The sequence below is a fragment of the Camelus ferus genome, chromosome 8 (genome assembly GCF_009834535.1).
Source record: "Camelus ferus isolate YT-003-E chromosome 8, BCGSAC_Cfer_1.0, whole genome shotgun sequence".
NCBI lineage: Eukaryota > Metazoa > Chordata > Mammalia > Artiodactyla > Camelidae > Camelus > Camelus ferus.
Window position 1 is genome coordinate 25,103,223 of NC_045703.1, and position 24,518 is coordinate 25,127,740.

At 46.0% G+C, this 24,518-nt stretch overlaps 1 protein-coding gene across 12 annotated transcripts in view; it reads left to right on the forward strand.

Moving 5' to 3' along the window:
* ANKRD6 (ankyrin repeat domain 6) overlaps positions 1-24,518 on the forward strand; it is a 198,199-nt gene that overhangs the window by 140,572 nt on the left and 33,109 nt on the right. For 8 of the 12 annotated variants that reach the window (XM_032484591.1, XM_032484585.1, XM_032484587.1 and 5 more), the window contains exons 4-13: positions 1,731-1,829; positions 3,396-3,494; positions 7,104-7,202; positions 8,612-8,710; positions 10,705-10,803; positions 11,974-12,051; positions 16,261-16,365; positions 17,611-17,745; positions 18,243-18,428; positions 18,892-19,044. In XM_032484591.1, coding sequence (XP_032340482.1) covers positions 1,731-1,829; positions 3,396-3,494; positions 7,104-7,202; positions 8,612-8,710; positions 10,705-10,803; positions 11,974-12,051; positions 16,261-16,365; positions 17,611-17,745; positions 18,243-18,428; positions 18,892-19,044 — 1,152 coding nt within the window. The remainder of the gene's footprint in view (positions 1-1,730; positions 1,830-3,395; positions 3,495-7,103; positions 7,203-8,611; positions 8,711-10,704; positions 10,804-11,973; positions 12,052-16,260; positions 16,366-17,610; positions 17,746-18,242; positions 18,429-18,891; positions 19,045-24,518) is intronic. The other 4 variants (XM_032484594.1, XM_032484593.1, XM_032484592.1 and 1 more) reach the window with 3 other exon arrangements.

The following is a 24,518-nucleotide window of genomic DNA, read 5'->3' on the forward strand; positions in this document are numbered from 1 at the left end:
ATTATACATTAAAAAGTTGGAAAGTATTATAAAGTATAAGGGAGAAAATAAAAATCATTTCCCCTCATTCATTTTTAAAGGGAGTTTTTTTTTTAAGAATGTGAATTTGGTGGGGAGGGTATAGCTCCGTGGTAGAGTGCATGCTTAGCATATACCAGGTCCTGGGTTCAATCCCTAGTACGTCCATTAATATCAAATAAGTAAATAAATAAACCTAATTTATCTCCCCCCAAAACAAAAACAAAATAAATAAAATAGAATGCTTTTTAAAATGTGAATTGGTTTTTAAATAGGATTAAGTGCTTTTTTTATTGTGATAAACTATACATAACATAAAATTGACCATTTTAACCATTTTTAAGTGTATAGTTCAGTAGCATTAAGTATATTCACATTGTTATGCACCCATCACCACCATCCATCTCCAGAACTTTTGGGGGGGATTAAGTGCTTTTAAAGTGCATTGTCATTTGTTGTAGATTCCAGGGAGGTTAGTAAGTAAAATCAGCATTTGATGATGTTAGTTCTAGGTAGCAGTGCATCTGCCTTTTAAACCCCTCTGTATTTTCTGTCTTCTAATCTTTTCTCTTTCCTTTCTTGGGCTAAGGACCAGGGGTGTCCTGGGGCATGTCCTTTACCCTTCCAGTGCTCCACCAGGAAACTCTATGAAAAACTCTTGCCAACCAAATCATAGACCCCAGGAAGGGAAGGGAGGGACCTTGGGGATCATCAACTCCCTCCCTTCACAGGTAAAGAACCTGAGGCCCAGTGAGGTGACAGGTGTCTCTCAAGGCTGTGCACCACTCACATCTCCAGACCCTCTTGTCCCTACGCCTCTTTCTTCCGACCAGGAATTTTCCTCACTCTTCACCCATCTCCCCATTCAAGGCTGCTCCCAGGCTGGATTTGATTTGTCTCTACTTGACTTCCTGAGTGCCTGTCAGAGATGAGATGTGCTCTCAGACACTTTAGCCCTCTCTCTTGTTACAGACTTGACCGTCTTACCTCTAGGAGTTTTAGTCCTTCTCTCAACTGCAGTTAGGGGAAAAGTCAAGTTCCCTTTGGTGCCCGCACAGAGAAAGAGAAGTTTGGCAACCTCAGGAATCTGATCACAGGGAAAGGGGTCAAATGCTTTCTAAATCAGAGAGGATGCTGTCAGGAAACACCAGGAGAAGCTTCTTAGAGATGTGCAGGGATAGCTTGAGTCCCTGGCGTCCTCGGATGACCGAGGGTAACCCCGGCATTGCTCTTGGCCAGGTCCAGTCCAATCAACAATCACACATCCGCCATCCAGTTATCAGCGCTGCTAACTGACAGAGCAGGCGAGTGAGTCCCCTGACTGCCAGGAACGGGAGGACTCAGAAAGGAATAAACATTCCAGGCACCGCTGGTTTTACTGCACAGTGCACACAGTCCGGCTCTCACACCCACTCTTCACAGATGTGACAGTCACACTGCCCTCCTCTGGGCTGGCTGGTGAGGGTCTGACCCTTATCCTGAGGTTGGCTCTGGATAGGCGAGGGCTGTTCTGCGGTTGGCTTCAGGTTCCCACTGAGTTTGTGAACAAAATGACTCTTCCTGGCACGCACTGCCTACTAACTAGACCACAAAGCCCAGCTGGCCCGCGGTGATGGGGGATGTCCTTGTGTCCAGTGGAGGAGCGAGGGGGTGAGGAGAGGGTGATGGGGGAAGAGAGCTAACCCCTGTCCTCGCCTCTGCGCCACCTGCAGGGGGATCAGACCGCCTTGCACCGGGCCACGGTGGTGGGGAACACCGAGGTCATCGCGGCGCTCATCCAGGAGGGCTGTGCTCTGGACCGACAAGACAAGGTGAGGCGGGAAGTGGGAGCCATCAGCCTGAGGACCCACTTTGAGAACTTCCCAGTGTGCGAAACCTTGGCGTTCCTGAGTCTTGTTGCTCACTTGTGATTTAACGTGACAAAATCAGCCCAGGGTCCCTCTGAAAGAGTATCTGATATCCCAGCATATTGGTGTTGTTTTGTATTGTTTTGTTTTGTTTTGTTTTAAATCCTTCCCCCTGTTCTGTGGCAGCAGTGGGCAACCAAATAAATATAGATAGTGAAGAAAAAAAATCTAGAAGTAATGACCTGTGGAGGCCTGTATTGGGGAAGGGATGTGTCCCAGACTGTTTCCTTTTTTATTTTTTTAATAATTGAGCGAGTTAATTTATTTAAACTATATTAGAAGAAAAAAGGGAGCAAAATCAATTCTTCGGAAAAAAAATCCCAATGACATATATTAATCCAGTGTTTTTAAATTGTCAAACAGTCTTAAAACATGGAACTTTGCAATCAAGTGCAGTTCAACCCGTTTACTTTTTTAGACAGCCTTTCATTAAAGTGTAACACAGAAAAGTGCACAGCTAGTAAGTGTGCAGCTCAGTGAGTTTGCCCTGGCTGAGCACCTCTGTGTGAACCCCTAGATCAAGGAGCAGATCATTACCAGCACCCAGAATGCCCCAACTCTCTGGCCTTTGAGACCCTAGGCTTCCCCTTGTGGGTGTCAGCAGTCAGGCCTGTGTCTTGGTGTGTTGAATGAATGTCTTAGCCAGAGCCCGGACACAACTGGAGACTGTCTCTGCACTGAGCCTGGCTGACCGCCCCGCCCTGGCCCGGAACAGCAGAGAGGGTGTTTCTGCCTCTTCTCTGGATGCTTCCCCTCACCTCACCCCTACCTCAGGGCCCCACCCCACCCCACTCAATGCATTGCACTTAACAGTTCTTTTTTTAGTAGTAAGTTAAGCAAATGCAAGCTGTGTTTAATTGATTGATTTTTATTTAAAAGCCGCCTATTGAGGACACTTGTTTGCCTTATTTACAAATCACTGTCCTCAGTGCCTGTTCATTTGTTTGGGGCCCTGAGGCTTTTGGATCAAGCTGGGTGAGATTAAATTTGGGGGAAGAAAAAGGAGCAGTGGGATTTACCTATCTGCCCTTGGGCCCCTGGAAAGCACAAAGCTGGACTCTTCACTGGCCTGATCTTCGCAGGGTTCTCTCTGGGGCCGGGAGCAGAGCAGAGCAGGGCAGCCCCTGGGCAGCAGAGGCGGGGAGGAAGGCACACCGTGCGTCCTGATGTGGCTTCCTGTTAAACGTGAGCCCTCCTCAACCAGGGTTCCCAGAGAAGCTTAAGCCCTAATGCTTTAAGTCACCCATTGTGTGTCAGAAGTCTAGAGCGCACCTAGAATGGTACTTGTTATGTACCATTGGTGGGAGGATGGAGAAACTGGCCACTCAGACCACTTCCTGGGTTCAGGTGAGACACCCCCGCTGAGAAAGGCCCTGGGCCGTGCCCTAAAATACACTGCAGTGTATTGACTACAATGAGATGGGTCAGGTCTTGGGTAACACACACTCTCTCCCCATGTGTTCTCCCCAGGACGGGAACACCGCCCTGCACGAGGCGTCCTGGCACGGTTTCAGCCAATCAGCCAAGCTGCTCGTTAAAGCAGGAGCCAACGTGCTTGCCAAGAACAAGGTGAGGCCCAGCAGGTACTAGATTCCCTTGTTCACAGGTGAGGGCGGCTGTGGCCTGCCTTCCCCGCCGGAGACTTCTCACCGAGCAGAGCGAGGGCTTGGGAGCTGCGGAAAGGAAGTGAGAGCCTGAAACTCCTCGGTGAGCAGGAGACCCTACCTGAGGCTCCAGCCTCCCATGAACTCTGTTGGTCTACGACAGGGTGGTTAAGGGAGCCAGCCCTGCCCTCATGGGGACAGGGGAGGGACAGCAGCGTCTCCTCCTCCTCGTTTTCCTCTGTCACCCCCCCCTTGCCTCCCTCCCTGTCCTTCTGTGCTCACTATTAATGTGTCCCTGGATGAGTTCAGAAGCCTCATAACTGACTGCCAGTTTGTCTAGTCTCTCTCCATCCTGCTCCTCCTCTGCTCAGAAACCTTCCAGGGACACTCCTCAGTCTGTCTCTGTCTCAGGCCTCCCCAGGGTGGCCTCAGCCTCTGTTGAAGTCATCTCTCTGGCAGAGTTTGGTGTGCGCCTCCCACACCATCAGAGTGGGCTCACCCTCCCATCACCTCCTTCCTTTCCGCCTGGTGACCTCCAGCCAGTCCCCGAGGGCGGCAGCCTCCCCCTCCCCAAAAGCCTCCCAGGGCTGTTTCCTACAGCACCCCGTGGACCCTCACAGCTGTGCCGTGTTTACTAGTTACTGGTTAAATATTTCACATGGTTCCCTCATGGGCCGGAAGCTTGCAGGAAAAAGCAAGCCATGCATCGTAACGTCTCCAGTTGCACCCGGCTCACTGCCTGGCAGCCTGGTGGCTCTCCATTTCTTTGAAGTGGTACATGGCCTGGATCATGATTTAGTAAGCTTTTGCCAACTCTGAGTAGGTGGTTCCCAGTTAATGGCTAGGGAAACCTCAGCTGGGAGCCAGTGGAGTCTTTGAGTAAGACGCGTGATTCATTTGTGGCACAATTAGGGCCATCAACTCGCCAGGGTGCCTCCGCTGCAGCGTAGCCCTCCTGTCCCCCTCAGGGCTCCCAAAGTTTTGTGAGATGCCACGCATTCTCTCTCTAGGTAAAGCAGCAGAGGCTTTTGGAAGCACAGGTGAGGTGCCATCCCAAAAGAGAGATTCTGCACTCTGCACCAGCCACAGCCTCTGGGGAAGCCTCTAGAAAGTCCTTCTCCCCGCCCCCCCCGATTTACTGAGGTATCACCGACAAATAAAATCAGCTGGTAGTTAAAGTGTATAACGTGATGATTTGATAATTCCCAGTAGTTAATGAACCCATCAGTCACATCACATGTTTATCTTCTTGTGTGTGTGAGTGAGGACATTTGAGTTCTACTCTTAGCACATTTCACTTATACAGCACAGTGTTATCAACTACAGTCACCATGTTCTACAGTAGATCTTCAGGACTTATTCATCTTACAGCCGAAAGTTTATACCCTTTTTCCAACCTCTCTGTATTTCCCCTACCCGTACCCCCCAGCTTCTGGCAGCCATTTTCCTACTGTTTTGATGAATTCAACTTTTTTTTCTTCCAGACTCCACTTAGAAGTGAGATCATACAGTACTTGTCTTTCTCTAACTTGTTTCATTTAGTGTATTGCTCCCTGAGTTCATCCACGTTGTCACAAATGACAGGATTTCTTTCCTTTTAAAGGCTGAGTAATATTCCATTGTGTAAGAAAGGTCCTTTATACTCAGCAAATATGGCAGCCCTTGTCTGGGAAATCAGTAGTTATTGCTCAAGGTAGGGAAAATACCTGCCCTGTGTATCTGTCTAGGTCACATTTTTTTAATTTCAGATTTTAACATTGCCTCCTTTTCTCTGTGACTTCTCTCACTTTGCACAATGGTTTTGAGAATCTTCCCTGTTGTTGCCCGTGTGATTGTATGGATGTGCCATAATTGTATATTCTAACCCATGTCTTTTCATTTCTTTCCTTCAAATGTTTTTCAGCATCACTGATATTTTCTTATGGGCAAAAGTAAACTGGTATATTTCTACAACCATCAGATTTCTTTTATTTCACTCATGTATTCCACACATATTTAATGACTCCCATGAAGCCAACAGCTTTGAGATCACCTTCTCTCTGCAGTGAGAATTACGCCAAGCTCTGAGCCCTGTCACAGGGAATAGAGTGTTTAAAACGTGGGCAGACGCTTCATTTTGGAAGACTAAGCTAACAGTGGTTCTCCACCTGGCTGCACTTTAAAATTTCCTAGGAAAAGGGGGGAAAAAAAAAACCCTGCCTGATGACCAGGCCCGAGGTGACCAGCTGTCTCAATTTGCTGTAGCTGGAGGGGCTTCCCAGAATGTAGGACTTTTACTGCTAAAACCTGAACAGCCTGGGCCCCACGCCCTGGGCCTGGAACATCAAAGTTGCAGCTGTGCACGGGTCTATTGCAAGGCTCCCTCAGGTGATTCCAGCCTGCAGCCAAGGGTTAATAACCACTGAGCTCACTCGGCTCTCAGGCTTAGACCCTCCTCCAAGTTCCTGGAGGTCACAGTGAAGAAGAAAGACTGCCCAGGTGAGTGAGAGCCAGGGTTACGAGAGGGGAAGTCAGTGACCCAGCGGTATGCAGTTTTCCTCTACTTTTTAAAACTCAGTCCTCTTTTCAAAGGTAAGGAGACTATAAACCATCCGTGAGTCTGGGGAGAGAGTGCTGTGTGATCCAGAGAGGAGTAAGCCAGCTGAGGGAGGAGCCATAAACAGGCAGGCTGAGAGCGCTGAACCCCACAACCGCAGGCCTGACCCAGCTCAGCAAAACAGACACTGAGCTTATGCGTTTAACCTCCCGGCTGCTCACAGTCCCCTCAGACTGCCACCCGCTCATGCTGCCTGCTTTTCTGGTTACTCTTCTAGGGCTCAGCAGCAGACTGCCGGCCTTATTCCCTTAGTTTCAAAAAATCCTCTTCTTGTTATGAGTTCTTTCTGCAAGATTGCTGTGGACATGATTCTGAACCTTACTTGTCATTTTGACTTTGAAGGTAGAGTCCATAAAGTAAGAGGGTCACTATCTGTACCAGGAGTGACAGATGCAACTGTAGTGCCTGTTATACGGGGACCTTGTCCATGGTTCAAATTTTGATGTTTCCAGAAAAAACAAGGTTTGAAAAAGCCTTGCTAGTTAAATCTGTTACCTTTAGTCTGCAGTGTAGAAAGTGGCCTGTTCAGTCTTCCTCACCCCATTGGTAGTGTGCTGTAGCCACAGCTGTTAAGCATATTGGAAAGGGTCCACTTACTGACAGCGCCCTACAGGTGCACAGCGTTTTGCTGTTAAGAAGGTGCTCTCCTAGGCAGTCCGAATCAGTTCTCCACAGCCTCCTCACGGAGAGGTCACGCTCCATTTTACAGGTAAGGAATTCAAGGCTGAGATTGTTAAGAGCCTTGCCTAGCAGTTTGCAATGCGTAAGTGGCAGAGCCAGGAGTTAGAAGCAAGGTTTTATGACAGATGTGCCTCTTCTGCCTGTTTGGACTCCCAGTTAAATGTTCTTGCCACTGAAGCACCCCAGCTTGGACCACCGATCGGGAAACAGACCGTGAGCATTGCTTTCTTCTGTAAGTCTCGCCCTGCCACAGGCTTGTCCCTAACGTGTCCTCCTTTCTCTCTGCCTCTCTCCAAGGCGGGGAACACGGCCCTGCACCTGGCCTGCCAAAACAGCCACGCCCAGAGCACCCGCGTCCTCCTGCTGGGCGGGTCCCGTGCCGACCTCAAAAATAATGTGGGTGAACAAAATCACCTTCTCTCGTGCTCTTGTGTCCCTCGAAAAATAGCCCTGAAAGCGTGCTTGAGCATTCACGTGTAGATAAAATGTAAAAAGTGGGGACTATCAGTAAAGTATTCCATTTTTTTTTTTTTTTGCTAATTTTTAAGGGGTCCTGGAGGGGCTAGGAAGAGGAATCAACGCAAACACTTTTTCTCCCATGCTTGTCCCCTCACTCCTCAGCCTTGGTCTGTTTTATCATTTTGTACAGCAGGTGTTTAGCAAATGAGTCTAAATGTTTTCAAGAAGCCTCTGCCCACATAGTGTTGTACTCTAAGCAAATATTGGCTGATGCTGTATCAGGAAGCCATCTGATACTCCACATCCAGCATCTACAAATCCATTACCGAGGCATCCTTGGGATGAGCTGATGGTTCAGTAGCTCATAGAGGTTCCTGACCTGAAGGGTCCTGTGGGCATCCCTCTTCCCTCCACAGAAGCTGTGTTTCCTTTATCAACCCCATCCCTTAGCCACACGCCTAGAGAATCTGACTGAGGCTTCTCTCCAAAATGACCTTGGCTGCAGCCCCCTGATTAGGAGCATGCTCATGTAGGGTGGTTCTGAGCCTGCTCTGAACCTCAGCTTTGAGCTTGGCTCCTTCTTAACCCAGGGGAGAAGGTGATGCTGAGGGCTGGCTTCTCTAGATAGAGCGGAGGTTGAGTGGCAATGTTAGGGGAGCACTGCAAAACGTTGTGATGTTGTCTCCAGTTTTGTTGTTTTTTTTCTCCGGGAGCAGTTTGGCCTGTGACTGCTAAGGAAGGTCCTGATCCTGAGTTTTTCTGAATGCTTTTTATTATGCCCAGCAATTGCTTCCTCATCAGTTCCCCCAGACTACGCTGCTTCACGTGGGACAGTGGGGCCCTACTAAAATGGGGTGCTCTTGACTTTTTTAGAGCACTTACAATCCTATGGCTCACCCTGCCTCCCTGGTCCTTCCAGGCACAATGGATCTGTGATGGGGAAATCTCATTTTCAAAGCAGTGCTATTGGTTTTAATCAGTAGATTGCAGAGCCTTGGGGTTGTAGGAGCGGTTGGGATTAATGAGCAGCTGAGATTAATGGAGTCTTATTAAGGGCTGGCTAAGCGGAGCCTGCCTTAGCGCTTATGAAGGTCTCCAGGGGAGCAGGCATCCAGCATTTGAAACCCAAAACAGAGCCTGCGTGGTGGGAAAGAGCAGGGCTGCAGGCAGAAAAGGACTGAGTCATGGAGTGAGCATCTGTGGTAAGGGAGATGCTTATAATCCAGGCCAGTACCCTCTAAAGAATATATGCTAGTCTGCTAGCTTTTAAATGAGCTTCTTGTTACTTTCTCTGTTTTGTTTTGTAACTGCTCAAACTGTGCTTAGAGTTTGATTTCTGTCCGCAGGCAGGCGACACCTGTTTGCACGTTGCCGCGCGCTATAATCACTTGTCCATCATTAAGCTCCTCCTCAGTGCTTTCTGTTCTGTCCATGAAAAGAACCAGGTCAGTGCATGTGTCCTCCCTATGGCTGTCAGCCCCCTTCCCTCAAGGCTAACTGTCAGGTGTGTTAGCACAAACCAGGGTTGGGGGAGGCTGCTGGGAGGGGGTGCCCTCTCCTGGTCTGGGACTCAACCAGTGCTGGTCTTTGCATGGGTGTTCCCCTCACCTCCCATGGTCCTGGTTTATCTGGCCTCCCGGAGAAAGCGTTCCCTTATCATTCCAGTGCACATCACCATGTTTGCATATTGAACATTTTCTGTAGATCCCAGGCAGGGTTTTGTTTTCAGTGGAAACCCACAAGGAAGAGTGACTTGGTAAATAAGCAAAGGAATTAGGTGTCGCATGACTCCTGAGCTGTGTTCCTTGCACTGCCACCTTTATGTGAGCTGATGGAGTCTCTCGTTTCTGTAAAGTTCAGTACATGATCAGGATATATGCTTTATAGTGGGGTTTTGAAATAAAGCTGTGATATTACAGCGTCCTATGGAAATGTGTGTGATTTTCAGTATCCATTTGGATTTTTAAAAAGTTGTCTTGTTATTTATGGATACCTAAGTGATGCCTTGTTTGGCTTCTCTGAGTTTGGGTGCATAAATATGAAGTTTTAAAAAAAAGATTGATTCAAATTGAATATACCCTGTGATGGTCGTTTCTGACTCTGGCTGCATATTAGAATCAACAGGGGAACTAAACATACCATTCTTGAATCCCACCCCGATTTAAGTGACTAGAACATCTGGGGATGAGGTCCAGGCAATGGTATGTGTTGTTTCGTTTTTTAAAAAACTCCTGGCCTGTGTGCAGACAGGATTGAGAACCACTGACCTAATAAAGTAGCTAAATACTGTCATTCTACATCCTTCCAGCAGATTCTAGTTCATTAGAACTAGATGACCCAACACAGCCCTCGCCAAACCGGTGCTTCTCAACCTGGGTGGCATATTTTAATCACCTGGGAGCTCTGAAATTATCACGCCCTGCCCACACCCCAGACTAATTAAGTCAATGTCTGGGTGGGACCTAGGCATCAGTAGTTTATAAAGCTTCTCAGCTGATTCCAGTGAGTAGCCAAGACTGGAAATCACGGCTCCAGAGCATCCCCCAAAACAACAAGGTGACTCAGGTGAGGTGAACACTTTCCCGCTGCTCACTGCGGGAGGAGGGCCTGGGGTGGCTGGATTTCCATGCTGCCCTGGAAAAGTAGCAGGGCGCCTTCTTGATCACCTTCCAGTAGAGAACGAATTGCTTCACTTCTCCCACATTGGTCTGACTTATTGCTGTCATTCTGTTGGGGATAAAGACAGCATCTGCATTTGGAATTGGCCCCCAAGCTGCATTTGTCCGTTGCACAGCTGATAGTCAAGCATTTTGTTTTTTAAACAACAAAAAGAACTTAGGCTATTTCGTAAGAGGTTGAACAGCTGGTGTTAAGTGAACACGGATTATCAGTGACTCCACCCAGACAGAAAACACCCCAGCCTGTTGGGTGATTCCCGGTGGCCTGTCTGCATCCTCGAGGGTGGCTGCAGGGCTGGGATATTACTCCAGGGCCTGTAGAAGTAGTCATCTTCGAAGCTTCTGCTCATTCTAGCTCAGAAGCCGGTGGGTTCCCTGTCCATCCTTGCCTGGGCAGAGGGACATGGTCCAGGGCACCTGGCTACCTGCCCATGATCCTGCCTCCGTTGTAGCGTTGGGTGCCACCACTCTTGACAACGCCAGCCCAGTATTAGTTTAAATGCCCCCTGCATTTAATCCTGTCCCATGATTTCTGGTATCCCCAGTGAGAAAGGAATGCAGTATTTGTGCATAGTTCTTTCAGTTCCAAGATCTTTCAAAAGAACCACCTAACATCTTAGCGAAGGGCTGCTTATCAGTCTAAGGCAAATAAATCTCAGTTTGACTTTAAAAAGCCACCACCAGGCGATGGGATGAAAAGCTGGAGGGCTGTGGGCCATGACTGGATGGGTTTTAGCCAGCTTTCTTCTGATTAATTTCAGGCTGGAGACACAGCACTTCATGTTGCTGCTGCCCTAAATCACAAGAAGGTGGTTAAAATCTTACTGGAAGCCGGAGCAGATGGAACCATTGTTAATAATGTAAGTGGGGCTGCAGCAGTGCTTTCTAGAGCCATTCCCACTCCTTTCCAAATCAGGGCGTGTTGTTACCACCTCACCACTTCTGCCGACTCCGGGGCTCAGCGTGGAGCTGCGCGGACACCACAACCCTGGGGCCCGCAGGCGTGGACTTGAGGGGACCCTTGCTCCTAGCAGCCCTGTGAGTTGACAGACCCTGAGGACTCATCTTCAAGCAGTTCAGTGAGCACATCCTGGCATGACAGGGGTCAGGGCACCCAAGTAAACTGGCAAGTGGACGTTACTGAAAGTGAGTTTCAGGCTGGTAAACAGATGTGGGGGTCCTCAAAAAAATGACCTCCAAACTAATCTTCCTCAAAACTGTTTTCTCCAAAACCATCGTATCGCCTTCCTGTTTTCTGTGTCTCCCTCCCAGATCCTATAGCAGGCGCCAGCTCAGGTGCCCCCTCTCCCTTGAGGCTGGCCTGTGGTCTCTGCGCTCCTGAAACAGACTCAGAGCCGACCGTGTGGAGAGTCTGGGGTGTTAACGCTGGGGAAAGTCTCCCGTATCTAGTCTCCCGCCTCTGTCTCCACCCCCAGCTCTAGTACCTGGAGTGGGTGATTCCTCGAGCACTTTCCCTTCCTTTGAATCCCACTGTTCCCAGCTTCGGGTTTTTGGCTTACTCTCTCTAGAGCCTCCGCTGTGGCCAGAGCCTCCTAATTGTTTTTCACAATCCAGTTGCCGAGACTCTGAGCCCTTCCAGGTGTCATCTCCATCGTTCTCCAGGGAAAACGCATTGCTTCGCTGGACTTTATGATCCTTCGTGTTTCCTCAAGTGAGATGTTCTACCTTGACCCTGTCTGATTTTTTTTTAACCTCCCACATCTCTTTTCCAGGAGCCTGCCTTGGTGAGCGGTGCCCCAGACCTTTGCCTCCTAGATGGCTTACTGCTCACCTGTTAGCACTTAACCCTCTGTTGCTGAGTCCTCAGGTGTGACTGGGCGCCCTCATTGGCTGGGCTCAGGCTCGAGAGCAGGGCCCTGTCCCATGTGGTTGTGTCTCACTGAGCAAGCGTGGGAGTGGGCGTGCCTGGGTGCTAGGTTGCCCGCTCCCCGGAGAGCTGCCCCGGCTGGGCTGTGTGTGTGCAGGGTTGGTGTCCCGCACTCACTTGTCCTCCCTGTGTCTTTCCTCAGGCAGGCCAGACCCCGCTGGAGACTGCCCGCTACCACAACAATCCGGAAGTTGCTCTTCTCCTCACGAAAGCTCCCCAGGTAGGATCTGTTGCGTTTTCCGTCCTGTTGATTACGTGGGGCTGCAGAGGCGTTGGGCTTCCTCTGGTTGTGATCTCCCGAAGCCAGTTCAAACCAACTAAGTAGAAGACTGATGGGCTTACCCACCAGGCAGTGGGAAATGCGGGAATCCACGTGGGCCTCCAGGATAAAGGACCAGAGACCCCAGTGGGCCCTTCCTCACCCATGGGCGTCGTTTCCTGCCTGTGGCTGCATCATTGTCACTAGCAGTTTCCTGGATCTTAATTTCCAGCCAGGAAACAGTTCCAGTTTAAAATGTAGAAGATTGTGATTGGCAAGCTTGGGGTAATTGCCCTGAACAAGTAAGACAGGTGCTTTAAGAAGATGGGGGCACCCCTTTGACCACATGGTTAGAAGGGGCATTTCCCAGAGAAAGGTGGGAGGGGGCATCCATCTGGGCAGACAACAGTAAATGTCCACAAGAGGCAGCTGAGTACAGGATCATTTTCGTTATTAAATAACAGTATATTGATCATCATGTCAATTTAAGATGACTGATACCTTATTTGAGCTCAGGTTGAAGTGATCTAGGTAACCAAGAAATTCAATAGTGATAATTCATGTTATTTATAACTTCAGCACTCTGAAATAACTTTTTATGTTACCTTCCACAGACATAATTTTTAAAATTTATTGGGATATACTGGACATGTAACCTTATATTTCAAGTGTACAGCATAATGATTCTATATATTTATATATTGCAAAGTGATCACAGTAAGTTTAGTTAACATCTATCACCACACAGAAAATTTTTTCTTGTGATAAGAACTTTTAAGATTTACTCTCTTAGCAACTTTCAAATATACAGTACAGTATTAACTATAGTCACCTTGCTATACATTACATCCTCCGGACATTTATGACTAGAAGCTTTTCTCGTTTGACCCCTTTCACCCATTTTACCCATTCATCACCCCCTGCCTCTGGCAACCAACAGTCTTTTCTCTACAAGTTTGATTTTTTTTTTCATTTTAGGTTCAGTATATGAGATCATACAGTGTTTGCATAGACACACAATTTTTATATAATTGTGCCTACAATGTATACTCCCCTTTTGTGTTCTGTCCTTTATTCTAACCATAAGAGAAAAGTGTTCTGCAGTCTTCAATTATTCATCGTAATGGAAGCATAGTATTCTCTTTTGGTCACTGTCCAATATTAAACCATTTCCTTAATTTTGGACATTTAGGTCATTTCCCAGTTGGAGCTAGTCTGTGTGACATTACAGAAAACACTGATTAGTTTTCCACCTTATTCTGGCTCATGTTGCAAGAAGACAATCTCAGGAAGCCAGAGGGATATTCTGGACCCCAGCCTGCTGCATCCTGTAGCCCAGTCCCAGCCAATCCAGGGTTCTTCGTGACCTTTATTCCGTTTAGGTTTTAAAAACATGCCTGATATAACTAGCAGTTTCTGGAAATCTTTGTCGTGCACAAGACAATCACCCTGTTGCCCGTGGAGTTGGTCCTTCTCAGTGGGCTCTGGAAATCTATAGAGCCCCTGACACAGATGCGAGTCCGGGGCTCCTTGGGGAAAAAAGCCCCACCTCTCCAACTGTTTGCAAACAGATCATCAGCAGAGTCTCCTCTGTGCATCCTGATAGAAAAAAGCGAGTCCCTCATGGATCAAAAAGGCCAGGGTGCTATCTAAGTGTTAGAATCCATCAGTTCCCTGGCCTTTCAGCGTCTGGCAGTTTGATGGACAGCCAGCCCTATGCGCAACCATTTTAGAATCAAGTCTTGTGGGTTGGAGTGTCCCCCGGCACACAGACTGCTGTGTCTTTAACCCACCTGTCATTTATCTTCCAGAGCCCAGGGATAGAGCTCTCTTGTGGAGCATTTTCCTATGTGGTTCTTCTTTAGTGTTTACATTTAAAAAATGACTTAAGCAAGTTTTTTCACACCCATGTTGGATAGCAGATAAACCAGATGACATTTTTTTTTGGAAGTGTTTTTTGTTTTCTTGCATGGTTGTTCACGCTAAACCTTATTTTCAACACAAAGAAAAAGCTTTGGAATATGCATAAAGTTGCCTGCATGCTGTTCGGTTGACCTGTAGCCTCAGAAATAGCCTTACTGTTTTTGTCTGAAACGAGAAATCCCCTTGCCTTGGCACCGTAGCTGACCATGGATTTTGATGCAGTACTAAGAGAATATTGCTTTCCAGGGCCTTAAGATCAATATTCCCTGATCTCTGAAGTAGAAAAGATCAGTGATGGCCTACTTGGTAGACGGTATGGTTCTCTGAGAAAGGCTGTTAGCCATGCAAAGGTGTTTTCACTGGCTAATAACATGGTCTATGCAGGGAATTTTTCTGATGATTTTGCCTTTGGGTGAACTGAGTGTTACTTCTCACTTGATGTGGCGTGGTTCACAAATGCTTCGGAAAGTGAATTTCAGGCTGCTTCTGGAGCTGTGTCCTAAGCGTCGATAAAGCAGATGAGCAGCAAGTATGAGTGGCTTCCCTTTATCAGACTCACCTGAGTCTAAGTTTAGCTCAGGACAGTGGTTCTCAGGCCTTTTTGGTCAAAGGACCCTTTTTTTTTAAATATTCAGAGACCCATAAAGAGCTTTGTTTGTGTGAATTTATATCTACCAATAGTTACCATATTTGAAAATAAAATTGAGAAACATTTAAGATATTCATTTAAAAATAAGTCCATTTTGTGGTAACAAATAACATCGTTAAAAAAAAAATCTTTCAAAACAAAAATTGAGTAAAAGAGTGGCTTTGTTTTACATTTTTTTGCAAATCTCCTTACTGTCTTACAAGAAGACAGGAATTCTCATCTCTTTTTCTGCCTGCAGTCGATCATAATATCGCTCATGCAGCTTCTGGGAAACACCACAGTATACACTCATGAGAGGAGTGTGAAAAGAGCCAATGTTACTGTAATGTGATGAAAATAATCTTAACTTCAGGGACCCAAGGGTCCCTGGACAATTTCAGAACTGCTGGCTTAGGGGATAAGAATACAGTTGTAAAATTTGGTTCAGTTGCTGGCAGCTATTGTCAGGAACTTCCCACTTAGGTAGTACCCACTGCCCATAGAGATTCTTTTTGTCCTATAATGGTGTCACTTGAATTTAATGAACACAAGAAGGAAGTCTGACATTGAGATGAAAGACACTGGGCTTAACTTCAGAGAGCCATTATCTGTCTGTATAAGAAGACAATGAAATATTTTATTGCTGAAAGATTGTGTGACCTTGAAAGTGTTTTCACTTTCTGGACCTCCTTGGCTTTTTAAAAGGGCGGGAACCCTGGAACCGGGGGTAGGGGTCTGAGGGAAGGGTGTGGAGCTGGGCCAGAGACTGAAGCTTTCCGCCAGCTCAGAGATCTGTACTCTGATTAAACATCTCTGCCAACTAAAGCAACCCTAACCCCCCTTAGGCAGGTGGGAGGCACCTGACAGGGACCGACAGTCCAAGGTGTGCCAGCCACCTACTTTGTCTCAGTTAATCCCAGCAACTCCCTGTTCTCTCATTTGAGAAGACAGAGCACAGGGAGGTCAGATAACTTGCCCGTAGATCTCCAGCTAGCTGCTGCTTGGCTCCAGTCTGGATCCATAGGACCCCATGTGTCCATCCCACCTGTGTCTATCCCACCTCTCTGCACTCAAAGGGGCAGACCAGAGGCTTCCTTCTGGGAAAGAGACTCCTGCCCTGTGGCTGGTATCCTGGCTCACAGATGTAACTTGATTACGTTGGAATTACATTGAATATGACTTGGATATGATTTGGCCAAGGGAGAGTCTGATGGGCTAGATTGGGACAAGTGTCCCAGGATAGTGAGACTGCCTGGCATGGGGCTGCCCGCCACAGCAACTCCAGGGGGCACCGTTCACATCCTAGTCTATGTGAGTGGTGCTCCCTGGAGTTGAGCAGTGCACAGCCTGCTCACACCTGCATGGCTGCCCTGGCCCAGCGCATAAATGTCTGTTAGCATTGAGCTCCTCACGGTCAGGAACGATGTCCTACCTGTCTCTGGGTCTCTAAGTGCCCAGCACAAGACGTGGGAGGCATAGCAGGTGGTCTCGAGGCGCTTGTCTGATGTGATCGCTTGGTCTCTCCCACTAGGCTGGAGGCTCCGTTAGGTCCGAGGAGCATCCTCATGCTGACGCTGTGCATGCCCGTGGTTTGTAACGATGCCTCTTGCCTCCTTCAGGTCTTGCGCTTCAGTCGTGGGCGAAGCTTGAGGAAAAAGAGAGAGAGGCTCAAGGAAGAGAGGAGAGCTCAGTCTGTGCCAAGAGATGAGGTGGCACAAAGCAAGGTGGGGGGTAGCCCGCCCGCTTACAGGGGGGACACTGTCTCCCTGCCTCCTCTGGGCCTGTCTGGTGGCTGCCACGCCCTCTGTCTCTTCTTTCCACTGGGTCCTTCAAATCTTGTTCGGCTTTCCTTCTGGCCTCTTGTTCACGATTTCAGGCTGTGTGTGTGTGCCACCAGCACCCTTGTCTGGCTGTATTTACTGGCTCTGCCTCCCTGACAACACACCTTTCATTGTGTAGAACAGTGGTTTTCAAAATGTAATATCCACTGTATCATCCAGAACCTTGTTAGAAATGCAGATTTGGGGGCCTCACCCAAGACCCACTCACTGGATTAGAAACTCTAGGGTGGGGCCCAGCAATCTGTGTTTGAATGAGCCCTCCAGGTGATATCAATGTGGACTGAAGTTTGAGGACCATTAGCATAGCTCTCTGCCTCTCTTGCCTCTTAGGGAGTAAACCGAGGCTGTGCTGGCCCACATGCCTCCTTTGTACAAATTAGAAAAAGATGCCAGAGTGGCCCAGTACAGGGCACATATGGTGAACAGAGCCCGAGCTGGATTTCCACTCCTTCTGCCCCCATCACACCTTTGGCTAGGTGCCTTTGTGCAGTGAACAGCTTGCCCAACTGTATACGGCAGCCAGGGAATGAACCATGCCTTTTAGGTCTCCCAGGAGGAAGAAGACTAGGATATAGACAAATTTTGGCACATAAAATTTTATACCAAGTACTTGTTTTTCTGTCCATCTGAAAATCTTATCAATTTCCAGGGTTAAGGCTTTGTAACTGATTAAGTTCTTATGTGTGAATTGCACATATTAATTTGTAAAAGTTCTCACAAGGACCATTCCCCCCATTTCAGAGGGTTTTTACTCTTCTCTTTGAATTGTGACGGTCCAAGTTCAAAGAATGGGGTTGCTTTTTGGTTGAAATGCAAAAAAACCAAAAATCTCTAATGCTGAGGTACTTTGTGTGTGGGTTCCTGAAGTTCTAGAACATAGAATTAGACCCAAGGCTGTATCTAGTTGGGCATCTAATAAAGTAAAAGCCAAATATTCAACTCCCCAGCAGAAGCACACATGTTCAGTTAAGACCACCAAGCAGCTGCTCCCTCTGTCTGAAATTTGTCATTGGCGAGGATTCCCATGGGTCCTTTTAGTGGATGGAGTCTTGGAAATTTTATGCCATTATTGAAAAAGGCTGAGGGGTTCAAGTAGAACAGGTTTCTGGGCTTCTTTCTGCTCTGTAGGGAAGCGTCTCAGCAGGAGACACTCACAGCAGTGAACAGGCCGCACCCAGAAAAGAAGAGGCCAGAGAAGATCTCCTGTCTGCCTCCCCGGAGCCCACAGCAAAGGACAGCCGGCAGAGAAAGTCCAGGCCCAAGGTCAGGAGGCACGTGAGAGCAGCTGAGAGGGCTGGGAGGCAGGCTGGCGGAGGGCCCTGTGATAGCATCATGCCCGACACTGAAAAGCCACTTCACTGGCTGGCTTGCTGGTTTGGAGCCAGAGCACAGACATTAGACCTGGCTGGCTGCAGACACCAGGTTAGCATGCCGATACATCCTTTTTTTGTTTGTTTTTGTTGGGGGGGCAGATATTAGGTTTATTTATGTATTTTTAAATTAAATTTCTTTTTTTTTTTTCCATGGAGGTACTGGGGATTGAACCTAGGACCTTGTGCTTGCTAAGCACACACTCTACCACTGAGCTATACCCACCCCCAATACATCGTTTTTAACATGTGGTATCTGGAGTAGGATGCTGTGAGACTAGCAAGGCGGGGTTCTTTGCCCCAGAAGCGGGCGAGATGGGAGCAGCGGGCTAGGTGTCAGGCTTGCAGATGCCACAGCACTCAGGGCGGTTGTCTCCTCCTCTCCTGCAGGTGTCAGCATTTTCTGACCCCACCCCACCAGCAGACCAACAGCCCGGACAGCAGAAGAACTTGCACACTCATGGTCACCCTAAAAAGAGGCCCAGGCATCGATGTTCGCCCCCGCCCCCTCCCCACGAGTTCAGAGCGTACCAGCTCTACACGCTGTACCGGGGCAAGGACGGGAAAGTGATGCAGGTACCTGCTGGGCCCTGTCAGGACAGGACCATGGGCCATAAGCGAGGCACCTGTGTAACACTGTTGCTGGGGGCTGATGTCCACTCGAGGCAGTGACTGAAGAACGCATGAGCTTTGAAGATAAGCCAGCTGGCCCTCCTCACCTAAACAGTGCAAATACACTCTGTTGGCGAGCAGCGGGGTAGTTTTCTGCACCATCCTCATCTGACTAGATAATCCCGAGGCAGGGGAATGGATTATAGCAGTTTGAAGATTGGAACTAGATGTTACTCTCTCTGCATCTTCTTAGCGCCTGCTGGACCCGAAGCTTGACTTGTCAGACAGTAAAGTTAGAACAGGGACAGGGATCCTCCGTCGTATGTGTTCCCCCGCTACACTGACTGGCACACAGTGGGCACTGGACACAGTGCTTGTGGAAGGAACGAAGCAGTTGGTTTGATTTTGTTTTTGGCTTCCCTCTCAGGCACCGATAAATGGTTGTCGATGTGAACCCCTCATCAACAAGCTGGAGAATCAGCTGGAGGCAACGGTGGAGGAGATCAAAGCAGAGCTGGTATCGGTGCAGGACAAGATGAACACAAAGCTGGGGCATATGGAGACTAAGACCCAGCACCAAGTAAGCAGCTGCCGTCCTCCTAACTGTGGGGTGTTCTAGTAGAAAACGAAACCCGGGAGTGCAGCGCACCTTTCTGTTCTGCAAACTGCTCTGAGCATGCGGGGCGGGCTGTCGGGAAGAGGCCGGCTTGTGATTTCTTTAAAGCCCATTTACTTAAACTTTTTTTTTGCATTAAAATTTTTTTTTATTGAAGTATAGTTGATTTACAAAGTTATGTTAGTTTCTGGTATACAGCAAAGTGATTCAGTTTTTTAAAAAATTTTAATATTTATATTTATTTTTTAATAGACTTTTAAACTGCTCTTTTAGAGCAGTTTCAAGTTCACAATAGAATTGAGCAGAAAATAGAGTTCGCACATAGTCCTCCCCACCCACACATATATACTCCCCTCCCCTCAACATCCCTCATCAGTGTGGCATATTTGGTACAGTCGATGAACCAACATGGGCACATTATTATCAACCAAAGTCCATAGTTTACATTAGGGTTCACTCCTGAAGTTGTACATTCTATGGGTTTTGACAAATGCTTAATGACATGTAGCCACCACTATAGTATCATACAGAATAATTTCATTGCCCTAGAAATCCCTTGTCCTCCATCTGTTCATTCCTTTCTCTCTCCCTCTCCCCAAACCCCTGGAAACCACGATCTTTTTATTGTTTCTGTAGCTGTGCCTTTTCCAAAATGTCATTTGGTTGGAATCATACAGTTTGTAGCCTTTTCAGACTGGCTTCTTTCATTTAGTAATGTCTTTCAAGTTTCTTCCATGTCTTTCATTTTTCCCTGCACATATATTTTCTAACTTACATGTATGTACTGTTCACTGTTTCTAAGAACATTTAGAGCTTTAGCTTTTTAAACTAACATAGTTATCAAAGGAATAAAGCCAACCACAAAATAAGAATTAATTAAAAAAGATACATACACCCTGCTATTAACAGCAACATCATTTATAATGGCCAAGATATGGAAGCATCCTAAGTGCACATCAATAGTTGAATAGATAATGAAGATGCAGCGTGCATATATGTGTGTGTGTGTATATATATATGTAATGGAATACAACTCACCCATAAGAAAGAAGGATATTTTGACATTTGTGGCCCTTCATTCACCTTTTTTTTTCTCACTTCAAAAACCAGAATTTTATAACTGGCAGAGACGTTTCCGTTACATCAAAAACAACAAAATAGCTAGAAATGCACTTAACCAAGGAGGTTACCTATAATCTGAAAACTGAAATGACACAAAGAAATGGAAAGATTTCTTGTGCTCTTGGACTGGAAGAATCAACATGATCAAAGGCAATCCACAGATCCAATGCAACCCCCATCAAAATACTTGTGACATTCCTCACAGAACTAGAACAAAGTTCCAAAATTTATAAGGAACCACGGAAGACGCCGAATAGTCAAAGCAATCTTTTTTTTCCTCTCTTCTTTTTGTTCTCTTTTTTTATGGTTTGATGACTAGAGAAGGTCCTTTAACACTTGTTGTAAAGCTGATTTGGTGGTGCTGAAATCTTTTAGCTTCTGTTTATCTGTGAAGCTTTTGATTTCTTCAAGTCAGGGCCTTGCTGGATGGAGTATTCTTGGTTGTAAGTTTCCCTCTTTCATCGCTTTAAATATATCTTGTGACTCCCTTCTGGCCTGTAGAGTTTCTGCTGAAAAATCAGCTGATAACCTTATGTGAGTTCCCTTGTATGTTATTTGTTGCTTTTCTCTTGCTAATTTTAATATTTTCTCCTTATCCTTAATTGTTGTCAATTTGATGACTGCGTGCCTTGGTGTCTTCCTCTTTGGGTCGATCATGTGTGGTACTCTCTGTGCTTCCTGGACTTGGGTGACTGTTTGCTTTCCCAAGTTGGGGAAGTTCTCAGTGATTATCTCTCCAAAAATGTTCTCAGGTCCTTTCTTCTCTTGCTGGGACCTCTGTAATGCAAATATTAGTGCGCTTCATATTGTCCTGGAGTTCTCTTAAACTATCCTCATTTCTTTTCATTCTTTTCTTTTTTCTGTTCTGAAGTAATTTCCGCTATCTGTCTTCTAGCTCACTGATCCATTCATCTGCCTCATTTAGTCTATTCTTGGTTCCTTCGAGTGTATTTTTTCATTTCAGTGATTTTATTCTTCAACTCTGGGTATTCTTTATATTTTCCAACTCTTTGCTTAAAAAGTTTGCTCTGTGCATCTGTACTCCTCTTGAGTTCTCTGAACATATTGGCCATCATTACTTTAAACTCTTTCTCAGATATATTGCCCATCTCCTCATCACTTATCTCTTCTGGGATTTCATCTTGTACCTTGGCCTGGGAGATATTCCTTTGCCACCTCATATCATCTATCTATCTATGTGTGGATTCCTTCCACAGGCTTTGGAATTACTATTTTCTTATTTCTAGTATCTGCTCCTGGTGGATGAGGCTGGGCTAGAGACTTATGCAGGTTTCCTGGCAGGAGGAGCCAGTGCCTGCCCACTGCTGGGTGAAGCTTGGTCCCGGACCTCTGGTGGGTAGGGCTTTGTCTAGAGGCCTTTGTGGCTCAGGAAGTCTGCTGATGGGTGGGACTGTGTTCCCACTCAGTATGTTGTTTGGCCTGAGGCTTCCGTACAGGCTGTTGGGTGGGGCTAGGTCTTGTTGCTGATGATCCAATCAAGATGTCAGCCTCCAGGAAGCTCATGTAGATGAACATTTCAATGTCTGCCACCAGCTTTTATGTCCCCTGAGTGAGCCACAACCGTCCCCCATGTCCCTAGGAGACCCTCCAAATCCAGCAGGCAGGTCTGGCCTAGGTTCCTATGAAATCACAGCCTCTGCCCTTGGACCTGGTGCATGTGAGTTTCCGTGTATGCTTCCCAAAAGAATGGAGTCTCTGTTTCTCCCAGGGCCAAGCCCCCCTAGCCTTCAAAACCAGATGTCCTGGGGTCTCCTCTTCCCAATGCCAGAACCCAAACTGGGGAGACTGACATGGGGCTTAGAGCTCCCACTCCTGTGGGAGGGTCTCTGTGACCCAACAAATCTTCAGCTTGTGGGTCGTCCACCCGAGGAGTATGGGGCTCAATTATATTGCAAGCATGCCCCTCCCACCGTCCTGCTGTGGTTCCCTCTTTCTGTTTCTAGTTGCAAAAGATCTTTTTTGCTAGGTTCCAGTCTTTTTTCAATGGTTATTTAGCATTCAGTTGTTTCGTTGTAGTCATGAGGAGAGGCAAGCTCATGGTCAAAGTGATTCAGTTTTTTATATAAATATAGACATTCTTTTTCATGTTCTTTTCCATTATGGTCTGTTACAGGATATTGAATATAGTTCCCTGTGCTATACAGTAGGATCTTGTTTATTTTATATATAGTGATGTGTATCTGCTAATCCCAGATTCCTAATTTATCCCTCCCTATGCCTTTCCCCTTTGGTAACCATATGTTTGTTTTGTAAATCAGTTCATTTGTGTCATAGTTTAGATTTCCCATATAAGTGATATCATATGATACTGGTCATTCTCTCTCTGACTGACTTCACTTAGTATGATAATCTCTAGGTCCATTCATGTTGCCGCAAATGGCATTATTTCATTCTTTTTTATGGCTGAGTAGTATTCCATTGTGTATATATTACCACATCTTCTTTATCCATTCCCATTTACTTAAATTTTTTGAACATGTTTAATTTGCCTCAGATTAGAAAAATAATATATACCCATTATAGAGCATTTTTTAAAATATGAAAACTAGGAAGGAAAATAAATCACCTATAAGCCCACTATGATGAAAAAGCACAATTAATATTGGTGTTTATTTTTTTCCAGTCACTTGATACATCTGTTCACTCAATCCCCCTTTCCCACTGTACAGTAAAGTAGTATAATCATGTCTATAGTTTTTTTTTTCTAACTTTATTTTGAAAATTGTCAAACATATAGAAAAGTTGAAATACTAGCTTAAGGAAGCTTCTATACCCTCTACCTAGATTCAACCACTTGTTACTATGTTGCCACATTTGCTCTGTGTCCCACATTCTTTCTCTTGCTGAACTGTTTGAGTTTTAGCTGTAGATGGGCCTGACACCTCACCTCTAAGTACTCCAGAGTCATCGACTAAGACTGAGGACTTGGTCCTTCATAACACAATATGGTTTTCATATCTGGGAAAATTAACACTAATTGCATAATATCCAGTTCAAATTCAGATTTTTTCAATTCTCCCATAATGTTTTTTTATAGCTGGTTTTTGTTTTTAATCCCAGCCAAAGATCCAGCGAATTTTTGTGCTTTTATGTTATATTTTGTGTTACGTCTCTGTGGTCTCTTTTAGTCTAGAGTGGTCCCTGGTTTTTTCTTGCAGCGTTTGTTTTCTCCCATCTTATTAACTTGTTAAAGAGTCCAGGCTGGGTGTTTTATAGGATGTTTCATATTCTGGATTTGTCTGATAGTTTCTTCCTAATGTTATTGAACTTATTCCTCTATCCTTGTGTTTCTATAAACTGACAGCTATCTCTAGAGCAGTAATTCTCAGTGTCGTCCCCACATCAGTGGCATCTGTGTCATCTGGGGACTTGGAAAATGCAAATTCTTGGGCCTTATTCCAAATCCACTGAATTTAATTGTGATTGAAATTCTAGGGGGTGAGGTCTAGCAAACTGTTTTAACAAGACCTCCAGGTGATGCTAGTAAAACCTCAAAGTTGAGAACTATTGGTCTAGATGCTTATTTAGGTTCAGGTTAAATACATCTGGCAAGAATATTTCATAGTTAATTGTGTAAACTTCAAATTACATCCCATCAGAAGACACAGATGTCAGTATGTCCCATTAATGGTGTGGAGCCACCGTGTCTCTCCATTGTAAAAGTATGTTTGCCCTTTGTCGTTGAAAAGAAATGTGCAATAGATGTAGGTTCTTAAATACAAATAAAACCCTAAACAGTAAAAAGCTTACATAATAATAAAATATTCATTGGGAAAAACATTCCATATACAGAACTATTATCATAATGACACTCCCTAGAGATCCCTTCCATTACTGTGTATTTTCCCATAGGTTTTTCTCTTTTTCAGATATAACCTTACTAATTACCACTTTTAAACAAAAGTGGAACTCTACTGTGCTTCTTCTGCAGCTGACTTTTTAATTTAGTAATATACCTTAGGCGTGTGCAGCTGCTGTGTGCTGTTTAATGGCAGTGTGCTATTTCTGTGTGAGGGGGTATACCCATAATTTTGCTTCCTGCTTTTTTCACTTAATTTTATATCATGAGCATTTTCCCATGTCCTTGGCTTCCTAATATTCCAGCATGTTAATACAACGTCGTTCATTTAACCATTCCTTTTGTTAGACACTAAATTTGCTTACACTTTTTCACTCTAATAAATAATGACTGAACGTTTATAAGCATAAACTTTTGATTGCTTTCCAGGTTATTTGCTCAGAATTAGGATAATTGGGTCCAAAGTTAAGACTATGTTTAAGGCTCTTGATAAATA